Source organism: Chroicocephalus ridibundus, chromosome 3, assembly GCF_963924245.1.
Source record: "Chroicocephalus ridibundus chromosome 3, bChrRid1.1, whole genome shotgun sequence".
Taxonomy (NCBI): Eukaryota; Metazoa; Chordata; class Aves; order Charadriiformes; family Laridae; genus Chroicocephalus; species Chroicocephalus ridibundus.
In genome coordinates, this window is record NC_086286.1 from 68796175 (window position 1) to 68810130 (window position 13956).

General features: G+C 41.2%; 1 protein-coding gene across 5 annotated transcripts in view; it reads left to right on the forward strand.

Annotated features, from left to right (window-relative positions):
- Nucleotides 1–5256: 5256 nt before the first annotated feature.
- The window catches only part of SAMD3 (sterile alpha motif domain containing 3), a 45694-nt gene continuing 36994 nt past the window's right edge, over nucleotides 5257–13956 (forward strand). For 2 of the 5 annotated variants that reach the window (XM_063331067.1, XM_063331071.1), the window contains exons 1-4: nucleotides 6228–6321; nucleotides 6429–6534; nucleotides 7292–7481; nucleotides 11980–12090. In XM_063331067.1, the coding sequence (XP_063187137.1) occupies nucleotides 6456–6534; nucleotides 7292–7481; nucleotides 11980–12090 (380 nt within the window). In that variant the 5' untranslated portion in view covers nucleotides 6228–6321; nucleotides 6429–6455. Of the gene's footprint in view, nucleotides 5396–6129; nucleotides 6166–6227; nucleotides 6328–6428; nucleotides 6535–7291; nucleotides 7482–11979; nucleotides 12091–13956 lie in introns of those variants that run through there. The other 3 variants (XM_063331068.1, XM_063331070.1, XM_063331069.1) reach the window with 3 other exon arrangements.

Below are 13956 nucleotides of genomic sequence, written 5' to 3' on the forward strand. Positions count from 1 at the left end.
TACTCCTATGAGACAGCCTGTTCTGTTTTTATCATCTAGCTCAATCATACCCAGCTCACCTGGCTTCATATGCCAACACAATTCTTTAACACAAAAATCCATGACTGACTGGATCCATCATTATGAATTAATAGTACAAAACAAAAAATGTGCATCGTGAAATGTGTTATACCTTAATTCTTCATCATCATCTCCATATTCATGTGATGGATAAACTGGAGGAGGAGTGCTGTCAGCAGTTAGTAACCATATAATTCAGCAATCCTCAGTCATGCTAAGACAGCAATCCAGAAGTGCTAGGTGGCAGCGCGCAGTGCTTAGCAGCAGTGCTCCACTCTTTGACTCAGTTATTCCTACAAGAAATCGATATCTCTTGTGGGGGGGTGTGCATGACTCCTTGGTCCTGCCCAGCTCGCTGGGGCAGGGAGGAAGCACTGGTGCAGGAGAGACAGGCCGTGCCCCCAACCACCCCACGGCTGTCTGTCTTCAGCACAAGCCACACAGAAGCCAGAGGTGTCTTGGCCTGAGCTAATAAGACTTGGTTCCTGTGCTTCGAACACATTCACTTGCTTTACTCTTTGAAAGTGCTGATGTGCTGCGAGCATCCTACTAACTATTGATAAGGTGTAGCAAGCTCTAGTTTTCCCAGTTATGCAGTGACCACCTGAAAAGGGACCTCTGGACAGGCTCTCACTGGCTGGCCAAAACTGAATGTGTGCAGTCACCTGTCTTTACTGACGAGGGCGGTTTGTTCAGTTTTAGGGTTTCCTTATACGTCTTCCCAGTAACTCTCACTCCTGTACTCCGCTGATTCATTCAACTGATCAAATGCCAGGAGAATTCAAAAACTTTGTTGAGGTTCATGTTTCTTTGCTGCCTGGTAAATATTTCTGGATGTAGGTAGTAGCTCTTTTTGACGTTGGGCTATCTCAGATGTGTGGCTGTGCCCAATGACAGTACACTTCACAGGCACCAGCGAAGACCCCTCTCAGTGAGATCCTGACTTCAGGAACAATTGAGTCACTGACAAAATCTTGATTTGTTTGATAGAGGTGTGCAATTGTTTGTTGCAGTCAATGCTCCATTAAGACAGAAACTTTCTTTGCTATAATGCATTGTAACAATGATAAGCCTATGCCTTGATGAATCTAGGGATATGGTTCCACTTTCTATTTTCACCCAATTGGCCAGGGAGTTGGTTAAAGGCACTGATCCATCCAAAACCTACCATACCAAAAAAAGTATATTTTCAGCTTAGCCGGCACTGCTGCTGATTGCATGATCACGGGAATAGCTGCAAAGAAGAGGGGTGGATTATGGCTGCTGTGATTTAGGGTACTGCAGAATCACACTGCCGGGTTTAAGTGTCAGAGGTCTCTGCACTGCTCAGTGACGGGAGCTGGAGTCCTTTGCTAAGCCAGCGAACAGTGACCTGATCAATAGCACTGATGGTCCTGGTGAGAAATTCATACTTCTGGGAGAAAAGAAAAGTCAGTGTGATATCACTTACAAGAAGAAGTTATTTTTTTCTTTAGTTTTCTGAACAGTCCCGGTGCTGTACTGAAGACCTTCAGTCTGATTGCTTTCTTTGTGGTATATTGTGGAGATTTCATTTTTGTGATTCATGAATTTTTAACCTTTACTTTTTTTTTTTTTCCCTGTTCTCAATATCAAGTAACTTTGTATTTTTAATTTGACGCAATTTTCTTAAAGTTGAATATAAAAGGATTTGATTTTACAGGGGCTTAATTTCCAGAAGTTGTGTTCTTAAAAAAAAAAATAAAGGTGTTTTCTTCTACAGCTAAATGTAATATTTCACGGCTTGTGCACTGTTGCCAGTGATAGCAAGGACAGAGTCTCAACTGCATCACTATTAAATCACCTTAAAACAAAGTCAAGTGAACTTTCTTTTCTTCCTTTTAAATTACCAAATAACTTGTACAACTGTAACAGACAGAAGAACTTGATATTTGGGTTGAATCTTGTTGTCAAAGTGGAACAGCTCATTTTTCCAGTAGCACTGTAGGTAGTACAGATTAAAATATTTTTAAAGTTCATATAATAAAAAATTGGATACTAGAAATGGCACAAGTAATCAGAAGCACACGTATTAAAGAAAGAGTTGATTTTTTATAGTATTCTTCAGAATTTCAGAATTAATTCCTGCAGCAGAGTGGTTTGTCCACTTGATAAGCTCAATATTCAGGCATGTTCAGAACCCTTGATACTCCCCTTAACTCTGATCAGGGTTTAGAAGGGCTGTCTGGCTTGTTCCCCTTTATCTACAGCTGAGCAATGGTTGTACATGTGTGAGAGGGTGGAACCTTAAAATAATTGTCTCAAAGCTTGCTTAAGCTTCTGCAAATCGATGGCAGGCTTGCAGGTGATAAGAAGCTTGCTTATGTCTATTTAGCACTTTCTGCAGACTATTCTTTTGCTTATCAGTCACCACCCAAGATTGCCCCCAGCTGAAAAAGGTGTGTTGCCCACAGCTGAAAAGGGTATAGGCCTTTGTCTATCAGAGTGGCTAGACCCTGTTAACCCCAAACTTGTTGAGGCATGATGGCTGCGCTGAGCCAAGTGCTGCAGGAAGAGCTCATAGGGTGACCGTGTCAAACGACAACTAGCTGGACAAAGGCCGCCATCATGCTGACTGGTCAAGCTACAGACCGACCTGGACTATAACAGCATGATTGACCCACCAGAATTTGAGAACTGGAACCCCCACTGTTATCCACAGATCAACAGGATGCTGCTGAAATTCCAGAGGACTGACGAGATGTTGTCGGGACTGTGGTGGCCAGTATACTCTTGCTGTGCTCCATAATACTGCTTCTCCTTTCTGCCTTTCCTCTACTTCCACCTTTACTCTATCACTTGTCTCAGTGACTATTGCTGGGGAATAACAATAAACCTGCAGTGAGCAGCATCTCACCTTGTTTGTGTCTTAATCTCATGCTTGGAACCATTGCAGACCTCTCCCGGGCCCAGTATAGTCAGACCGGGACGTAACAACATGTTTTCTTCCTAGATCATCTTCTTCTTCACTGTTAGGTGATACGAGTTTTCTCTTGCATCTGCCATACATTTGTATATCTCCTGACTTTGCCACTGCATAAGTCTTACTCTACAAGAGCATAGAAATGAGAATGGAATGGTTCACTTTAAGATTTGCTCCCATATTGGTATTTGAATTTTCTTTTCCTCCCCTTGCATTGTTTCTTTTGGCCATGTCTGTGAGCATTCAGTGCAATGCTTCGTGCTAGTGTGTGCCTGATAAATGTCAGCAGTAAGTTGTTGGCATTTTCTTCAGGGAGTCGGGAGGGTGACAGAAGTGCTGTCTTGGAGTATTTCCCTTTATGTTATTGAAAAGGCTTGTGGACAACTGATGTTCTTTTCATGACAAGGCAGAACTGGATCCAAGATCGCATATTCTGCCTTCTATAAAGTTGCTTGAATGTATTTTTAACTATTTTTAAAATAGGTTGGTAGTAAGTGGAAAGAAAATAATAAAGTCTCTGTAATGCATACAAAGATAAAACCAAATTAGGAGAGTGTCAAAAAAATGCACATGGGATACTTTGCTTATATCTTCGGTATGCACCGATTCCTATTCGTCACGCCTGCAACTTTGAGACGTGGCCCTGTAAAAATGCACCATATGGCTGTGGTGTGTAGACGTGCACGCATCGTATTCCTCACTCTTGTACTAAAATTAATGTTAATTCCAACCTCAGTGACATCCACGTAGAGGCCTGTTAAAGGCTGTTGTATTTGTAGTCTGTGATGCCATAGACTCCCTCACAAGTCAACATGTAAAGGAGATGTAATAACTCACTTTTCGTTTCTAAAATGTTTTGACATACAGATTTATTCATTTAGAAGTGTCACTTCAAGCTGATGGTAGCTCGTTATATCTTCTCGTAAAACAAGCTACATGGTAAATTAGTGCATGTGCAGTATGGATCTGCCAGCACAGGCGTGCTGGTCAGGAACCTCATCTCTTGCTACTGTGTAAACAACTACATCAGCAGAAACCTATACTGTAGATAGGTCTTTAGCCTGATCTGATTGAAAAACAATATTTTGATCCTTCAGTCCTGAAGGATTTTACAGTAAAAGCAAGTGTTGTCCTGACTCATCCTAGGGAAAATTAATTTTCATTACTTAATTTCATTAACCAGGGCTGGTTAGATCCTAATGATAAACATTCACCCCAGGTATTTGAAGAAACGGTTTCCAGTGATTGGCTTTATTTATTAACAGATAGGGATCACTCACAGTTAGAACTGTTCTGAATTTGACTTGAAGTCATGCTCTAAATTGCTAAATTGCTGTCTTTAAAATGTTGCCACTGTTGGTTTTTTTTGTTGTTCCGACTTTTAGGAGCTGATTGAAGAATATAGATATTCCCGTGTTTTACCACATTGAGCAGAGTCTTTTGATGCTACTGTAATAAACAGAATCACTAATGAAGGCAAATACCAGCACCCGTTCTCAGTTTTTCTCGTTGCCTCCATGATGCTGCTAGAAGACTGGTGTGCTGTTTTCCTAGCTCCATTATCTATGGTATATGGCAAGTAAGTGAAATCATTCTTGAGAAGCATTGCAAAGTATTTGTGTGTAGTGACCCTTAATACAGATAATCTGATTATTTTTTTTTTAACAGCTTCTAAACTGTCACCACTTCCTTCCCTGCCCCCCTAAAGTGTGCATTTCCATGTGAAAGCGGACATTTTGCTGTAGAGTCAGCCACACAGGGCTGAATGTGCATATTGTTGTGCATGGCTGTAGTTTGCTTGACACTTTCTGAGACATTGGTACCTGTTTGTCTGCTTTAGCAGGACTGTTCTAGGCTGCCAGTCTTCTTAGAGGATGAAGCAGTGACCTTTCCACCATTTTAATGTGTCTCTACTTTTACAGTGCTTGGTTGATAAGGCAAGTATCTTTCTGCTTTGCATTTGGTTTTATCTTTCAAGTTTTTTGAGTCTCTTTTTTTGCCCTACTCTTTGCAAGGAAGTAAGAAGTGTGACAGGAAGGTGTGATTTTTAATTTACACCAGAGTTCTCAACAAATAATGACTTTTCACACCCTGTTATTGCTGCTTAGCCTGGGGGAGGAGTTGTATGGCTACTGTTGTCATATCAAATTAAATCCACTCCTGTAATTCAGAAAGACATGCCTCTTAACCCTTTTAAGTTGCTGAAGTCTACTGGCACAAAAGCATAAGCTGAAGTGCATCTCTTTTGGGGGTCTCTGCTGTTGAAGGATGGAAACGGAAATGTTTTTACTCAAGGATGGTGTGCAGCTTTTCTTGTAGTGTGGTGGACAAGATCCTGATGAGGTTTGAGTGGGTGAATCCTCATGCTAGCCTGGAGTTCGCTGCAGACTTGGGGTATGTGTGTGGATGTATTTTCAGAAAGGAAATGTTTGGCCAACAATGCCAGGCACTTGCGTTCTCATCTGAAAAACTTGCTTGAATAATTTCCTCTAATGTTGTTTGCTGTGGATTGCAAGCATAGTCATGGAGCACTTGATGCTCCTTTCTGTAGTAGAGTTAAAACACGTCGACAAGAAAAGCATCCTCGGAGAGAGTTTTCTGCTGTCAAGGAGTTGGCAGAGTAGAACAAGCTTTGTCTTTATAAGTAATCATCTTCTTTCTCTTGAGGACGTTGGTGTTGATTTTGGCATGCGATTCAAGCCAGTCCTCGGTGGAAGGGGTACACGGTACGTGCTGGACTGATCCACCCGGGGGTCGGGGTTGGTGTCCGTCCTCCAGCCCCATCGGCTCCTGGGTACCGGCTCCCAGCACTCCTCCTTCCCAGGGCACCAGCAGCATCTTCCCAGGGAGCCCTGGAGCCTTAAGGATAGGACTAGCAAATAACAGGAGGAGTAGTCCCCTCCCCTCCATTTTCCAGCAGCTTTATTGCCCCGAATTGTTGGTAATTGAGGGTTAAGTATTCGATTGAGTACCTGCTCCTCGGTGGTGCAGAGAGGGTTAAGGTGCTTGATTTACCATAGACATATATGTGACAGACTCTTCTCTGATGGTGGGGTGGGGTTTTTTTCTTTCTTTCTGTAAGACATCAGCCATTTCCTGATGAGCGTGGTGGTGGTGAATTTCACACCTTTTTTCTTCTCTGTGTGGAAACCTGGGTGTTAATGGTACTGGAGCAGGTCGTGTTTTATAAGGAATGAGGCTGTCTCTTAGAGCAGAGGGAAAGCAGGGAAGGGAGAGGAGGTGAAGAAAGGGATCCAAGGCAACTGCCACTTGCAACAGGCATTAGCTGGATTATTTCGCACTACTTTTCTTCAGAGCATGTAAATGTAGCATTATTTCCTGAGTGCATTTTTTCCCTATCAAATGTTGGAGTTCAGTTTTGAGTTCAGCATAAAAAAAAAAAAAATCCTCTCTTTTCATTTCACAGTGACATTTAGCATTGCAACACCTGAAGATGGAAAATTGGTCGGTCGATCAAGTCTGCAACTGGTTGAGACAGAGAAATTTAGCAGAACTAGTTCCTAAGTTTCGTGGTAAGCATTTTTGTTGTTTGTGTGGGTTTTGTTTAGTGTTTATTTCTATGCCTTTAATTGGCACTGCCTACCTTGGTTTGGGGCATGTATATATATGCTAACTTTAGACTTTTACAGAAATTTATTAGAGTGAGAACTGACATAGATCTGATAAATCAAAATAAGTGTGCCGATTTATTATGAAGTCTCTGAGAAACGCTGGGGGATGAGATTAAGCCTGCATATAAATAGATACACCTCAAATCAGAGCTGGCAGTTTAAAAGGCTTGACAGGGCCTATTTTATATTGTATAAACCTTTTGAAATAATGCAGCTGTAGTGTGTAAATGTTTTATGTCTGAGTATATAAACAGTCTACAGAAGAGTGCATGAGAAACTGTTATGCGAACAGGCTATTTGTTGTGTGCTCTCTTAAAAAGCTTGCTGTCCTTCATTAATGAAGTAACAATCTGCTGGGGTCTAAGCAAGGCCTGATTTAAAGCATTAAAATAGTCGGCTCACTGCTTCTGTATGCTTCAGACTTGGCTTTTTCTCAGGGGAAGGTATCTGGTGAGGGACCAGGACTCCTGGCACTGTTTGGGAAAGGACAGTATCCTTTCCTAAGGATCATCTTTTTAGCAGTTGAAGAAGCCCATCAGCAGTAGAAAGCATCGTTGCCTTTGACCTCTCCTCCATCATCATGTTTTTAGGCATAGAGAATGTTACTGTAACTATAAAGTTATTTCACAGTAATTCTTTAATCCCCTTCAATCTGCAGAAGAAGAAGTAAGCGGAGCAGCTCTCCTGGCTCTTAATGATCGTATGGTACAGCAGCTGGTGAAGAAGATTGGGCACCAGGCAGTGCTGATGGACCTGATTCATAAATACCAGCAACAAAAGAGTGGGCTAGAATCCCTTACGCGCTCTTGTGAAACATCTTCTCCAAGATTTCCAGAAGTTATCAGTGGGTAAGTTTGTACACGGCACAGAAAATACCAGTCTGGGTATAGCTGTGTTCTTTCCATAGCATTTTAAAATTGGCATTTGCTAGCTCTTCGGCTCTAAGTTGTAACTGTTTTTATACTTTGATCATTTCTAACAACATGTGAAAAGCAAATGAAGGTTATTACCTTGTGGTTTTAAACAGGACATCAACATTCCTGAACAAAACCATTAATTAATTTAAGCTGCTCTTAATTTCCAGTTTTAGGACCTAGTTTTCATTTGGATGAAGCATTGTCAAACTTCCACTATGGCTAAAATTTTCTGTATTTGCGATATTAAGCTTTTGGAGCACTTACTTTTAAATGTTTGCAAGTGAAATCATGGTTTAGCCAGAAATAGTGTTTGTGTCACAGGTGTATTTAAATTCAGTCTCTCAAAGGAAGCGCTGAAATTGATCTCGGTGTAAGCATTTAATAATCCCACCGCGTGGAACTAGATAGATTTTTAGAAAACAAATCGCACAGAGATTGTCTTGACTGATCATGTTCTGCCTCTTGGTTGAGCAGGTTTCTTTCTTTTTTGTCTGTTAGTTTGGGGTTTCTTTGCGGGGGGGCGGGGCAGAGGTTGTTTGTTTGTGGTTTGGTTTTTTTTTTTTTTTGGTTGAGTGTTTTGGTGTAGATTGGTTGTGGTTTTTGGGTTGGTTGGTTGGTGTGGTTCCCCTCTATCCTCCATTCCCTCCATTCCCCTCCCCTCCATTCTGATCTATTGTAAGTCTCGCAGGATTATTTTTTTTCTGGAAGTCTTGCCTGAGGAGAGACATCCTGAGCTCTCAGAGCGTCTCTTCTAAGCCCAAGAATCCTGACGGGAGAGAATGCCTTGCCATGGATGCAAAATGCACTTTTTCGAAGGAAAGGACTGGCACTAAACCTGCATTAGTACACAGCAGTAGCACGGTCGGAGCAGATCTGTAGAGCATTCTCTGTAGCGTTTGCCTTCATCCAAAAGGAGTCCAGGTCACATACTCTGAGGTGACTTCACAGCGCAAACCAAAGCATGGTAAACGGTGACTGGGTTATTTCCAACCAAATTGCATTCATTAGTAGAACTAAACTGCTCACGTAGATACATCCTCTAGTGCTTGTGGAATTATTTATGAAACCCCTGCAACCCCTGGGTAAATAGTCCTGCATCGTTGGAGGGAAGAGGGGGGTGCAGGAAGAAGACAATGTGACCGCATGTATGATTTATCATAGACCTGAAGTATGCAATCACAGCCAGTTTCAGTTCTCTGTGCCAGGGTCCTGCCTCACTTGATTCATAGGAAGCTCCATCTTTGGAGGTAGAGCTGGTGTCTGCTGTGAAGAAAGCTACTGTATCTGGGCCCTGTGCTTCATCCAAAGTGTGGTAGATACATAGTGATTTAAGCAGGGGGTTTCAGAAGAAAAAATGTCCTTATGCTTGGGGCAGTTTGAATGCTGCTTCAGATATTTAGGTTTCACCCTTGACTTTGTCAGGGATGTTTGGCTAGACTGCGTCTCTGGTGTGACTGTTCCCTATGTGCTTCCCAAGCCCTGCAAGTTAGGCCTTACTGTCTCACAAAGAGCATGCAGAGGGCACAGCTTTTCTGTGAAGTTCCGCAAACTCCAAAAAAAATCAAATGCTGGAAATCTCAAATATTAGTGAATATAATTTACCTTAAAATCTTTCCCTACCTAGCCTTCTTGCCTGGAAAAGAAGATGCTGGTATTCCTCTATTTACAGGGAAGTTAGGTAACTAAACTGCTGTTTCTGAAACATTTTCTCTCTCAGAGTTAAGAACCACAGACTAAAGATCAAGCAGGTTTAAGAAATGCATTCAGTCATGTATTTTAGGATGAGTAAAAAATGAAGTTGCTCTATGCAGTTTGGGGTATAGAATGATGAAAAAGCTCCTACAATAAAAATTATATTTGCTGTAGAACTAAAAGCTGTATCCTCATATGCAGGTAGCTGTGACTCTCATTTCTTAACTCTGGAGTGCTCGTCTTAGTGATGTAGTTTGAAATTATGTTGTCTGTTCGGTACGTCTTGAACAAAATCTTGTAAGAGTTAATTTCTTTTGACATAATTCAAGGACTCATGACTAGAATAAAGTGTACAAGACACTATTTTGAAGTACAAAATTATAGATTTTTTGTAAACTGCTTTGACACAGAGGAACAGAATATGTGGAAAACCCAAAAATTCATAGATCATGTATGTGAAGTGAACTCACGTTTTGCCTGTTGTTTCATGATGTTAGGCTGAATTGCAGTCTTGGTCTCATGAGCAAAGTCATGGCACTAAAGTTCACAGTAGCATCCGTAGCTGAGTGTGGTCCCACAGTGGCAGGGGACAGCTGTGAAAACTGAGTGATACTAGTCCTTCTCCTGTGGTGCTTGAGCCCAGGTGAAAACCAACCACCTTTTCTGTTTTGCAGAATTATTCCTCAGCAAGGCCAGTTCTCAGAACTAGCTCACCCTGGCAGTACCAGTGCCAAAGTGGAAAAGGCATTGGTCAGCCAAAGAGGCGGGGGAGAAAGCAGCACTATAGCAGTCTTCTTCTGGGTCAGCTGAAATCACTGTGGAGCTTCCAAGAGCTGCCAGTGTATTTCCCTATTGTATTTCTGACATGAATGCTATCTGCAGTGCTCGTTGGTGCGCTCCTGGCTGGCCGCCTCTTTATCCTGGTGTCCTTAGCAAGTCTTCTAACTGCGTGTGAGTTGTACTTAGCTCACCTCTCTGCTAGGAACAGAAATAAAGTCGTTTGTTGGACACGGAGTTTTGAGTATGGTAGGTGAACATGGTCTGTGTGGATTTGTGAAGGAACACCGAATGTGACTTACATCTCCAGCATCATGGATTAGGACACGAAAATAGCATCTTGTGTCTGTTACAGGTAAGGTGGAAGCATTCTGGGTCATGCAGCAGAAACTGTGTTTATGTGTGTATGAGGAGCTCACGCAGATGTTACCAGGTAGATATCAAGATGCTTTCCAATTCCAAGATCAATTGTTTGTAGGAGCCATATAGACAACATACTGCATTTTTCTAGTTTTAACTGGATAGCTGAAAAAGCGAGGTACTGATTCATGAAAAGAGGAAACTCCCCTTACAAACTTGGCAAACTTAGTGTCACTTCCAATAATAGCCTTTTATGTGTCAGTGTAGCTGAGGCTGGGACAATTTACAAAGCATCTTTGGAGTTCAGAGTCTCTGAAGAGATGAGTTACAGAAAGGAAACTGTGCCATCCAAAAAAAAGACTTCCAGGTGTCATAACTTTAGTTTTTTCAGTGCATGTTTACATTTCCCTAAGCCTGGTTCTAGCAAGTCTCAGTAGGGCTTCAGCACCAGCGCTTGCACTAGCGAAACTTCTGATAGTGTCACCTTAGTGGCCTCAATAAGAATATTTTTATGTTGTTTCCTAATTGATTCAGTGAGAAGCTGGAGAGCCTGTTGGTAGAGTGAAGTGAATCTGTGTTTGATGTTGACTGACATCTGTTTGTACGCAATATGCTAACATTGAACAATGCCTGTAATCGTGTTCCCTCTTCCCCGTTCCTCAGGAGATGTTTAGCCTAATTGGTTATGGCAAAAATTACAAACCCAGGGAAGAGCCTCTAGGATTTGGCTAGCAAAGTTACTAGCTTTGTTACCAACCTCTCTCATTGTCTGCGAGCCAAAAAATGGTTGATGACTGCCATGAATTCTTGACAGCTTAATGGCAGCCCCTATCTTAGCTCTGCCCTGCCCCTGTGCAGGGTGAAACCATTGATGTTGGCTTCTACAAGCAAAGGGTGAAGAAGAAATGACTGGAAAATAAGGAGGGAGAGAGGTAGATGCACAGGTTAAATGCCAGCGTTTCGAACTGGCATATAGATAGCAAAGTGGGTATCTGGAGTTTTTGGTGCTAGTGACAGGCTAGAGTTGGAGCAGACAGCCAGGAACAGAGGGATGTGAGACCAGGTGGCATTCAGGGATTTTCTAGAGAAGTGTAAAGCTGACCCAAAAGTTCAAGAAGGGCTTAACCCTCAAAAACAAATTTATGTTCAAGATTCTAGTCGAATAGAAACCACCTTACCATACTCTAAATCTTCCCCTGCCCTTGCATATTGTAATGGTTAGTTATTCCCAGAGTTTAGGGGATGCCAGGCCATGAAGATGGCAGTTATCCTGCAGTGCCGAGAAGATTTATTTTTGTGGGGTTTTGTAACCGTGTAGTAATTAGGATATCACTAGGCAGTATTATTTACAGTTATCCTTTTAACTTGTCAGAGTTTGATAATTGAACTGAGAGATTGATTAAGAGACATCAGCATCATGTAAAATCATGACTATTCAACAAGTTAATTTTTTTTCCTTTTCTATTTCTGTCACTGATGTTTTAGAACCCTAAAATACCTCTTTTCTATATGCTGCACAAAACTTGATGGTGAAAATCTTCTTCCTCCCCCCGCCCCCCTTCCTTTTCTCTCTTTTTTTTTTTTTTCCTTCTTCTTTCAGGGCTATTGACAGACAAATGTTAAATTCTTCTCATCCTGTGGAGCAGAAAAAATATCTGTGCACAACTGAAAATGAAGAAGGACTAATTGATCACAGAGTGCTAAAGCAAAAGTGAGTTTATAATGCATTTACTAAATTTCCCTTACCTTTTGAAAATGACATAAACGTTTCTTTTTGCGTTATTAAAAGTAAACACATACTTTATAAAAATTGATCTTAATTATTGGAGGCCGGGTTCAAGTGTATTTAGAAAACAGCAGGAGCAGAAATTTATTAGGATTTGCCTGAAAGCAATAGCCAAATGGTATTTTTTCTGCTCTATATCCTTAGTCGTTGCTCACGGTCTCATGTTGTCTCATGCAGAGGGTGAGACACAAGTCTGTCTTTATTTGTCTAGTTTTTAAAAATCCGTTTTTGAAGATGTGTTTTCCATAGCAATCTGGCAAATTAATCATTACAGAGTGCACTATGGCTATACAAAAATATCATGTGCTTGAGGTGCCTTAAATATAGCACTTGGGAAGGTAGGCATGCTGGTTCCTTTTGCACACTCATTTTCCTTGAGCATCAAAATGTGTCGACTTAAGCTGGAGGCAAGGGGAGGAGGTTTTGGTGTGTTGGGGTTTTTTTCTCTTTCATTTTTTTTTCCCACATATGCTTTTCCCCTTTGAGATGGGCATTTAGTGTTGAAAGAGTCTCATTCCTCTTCGAGGAAACAGTTTTCTAGTTTGCGAAGCTTTCTCTGCTGCTCATTACCCCCCTTCGTTCCTGCCTGCTATAATTTCTCCCCCATAGATGTGACTGATGGCTTAAGGTGAGGTCTTTCTGTAAAAATGTCTATTTTATCACTTCAAAAAAGTAACAAGGAGTTAGGGATAAGGCTGTCTGGGAAACAGAGGAGAGGGCTTATTAAATCACGTAGTTAACACTTTTAAAATGCAGCTACAAAAAAAAAAAAAAAAACAATGCCAAAGATCCTGTCAGCATTGTTGCCAATGAAACAAACCCAAATCACTTAATAGCCCTCACAATAAACCATTAAAATTATCTTGCAATGATGGTTTTTATCTTTTATTACCAAAGGATGCTTATTTCAAATTAATGATGAGTAATTTGCCTTTTGCTGTATAAAGAGTTTTAAATGGGTTGTGTGAATCAGCGTAACCCAGAATAGATTGGTTTTAGGAAATGTTCTCAGCAAATGTTGTCAGTAGGAACTATCAAAGGCCCCTAATGGCCTGTTAAGGGAAAGGGACTGCAAAAGAGCAGTGCCAATTTACCCTGGGGCGAAGAAGCAGAAGAGGAGGGAAGTCTGCCACTGTAAATGGAAGTGCCCCTTCTCCGTGAAGTAGTAGATGCCCTAAAAGTCAGTGGAGCTGTGATGATGTGTAGTCTTGAAGTTCTGAGTAAATTTTATGAGGGATTCTCTTTAAAGGTCAGGTGAGAAGCTGGCAAATGTCTTTCTCCAAAACAGCTGTTTTAACTGACTAAGAGGATGGAACTGAGCAGCCCTTGCATCCATGAAGCGCTGCACTAGGTTCATCCTTAGCTATATGTATTTGTTGCTATTTAGGTATGTCTATGACTTGACCCATACTGATAAATGTGATATTACGGAGTTTAGGTTCGGTATTTTGGTTTTTTTTTTCTGTTTTCTTCCTGCCTTCCTTTCCCTACAGTACTCACTCACTGCATTTTCAGCAACTGATGGAAAATTTTAATGTTTTATATGCTTGAGGGGATTATGCCAGCTATAAGTAGGTTGTGAAGGGCTGAACAAGGTGTTTGTTTTAGAAATTTGATTATTGAGACAGAAAAAGTTACTTTGACTATAATACAATGATAGATTCTTAGCCTAGAGTATATAAGTAACCCCCCTGTCTATTCTACTAATATAGTTACTTTGAAAGCTGGGTGGGTGGGTGGGTGGGTTGGTTGGTTGTTTTTTCACTTAATTTCCAGCCTATGGATTTATGT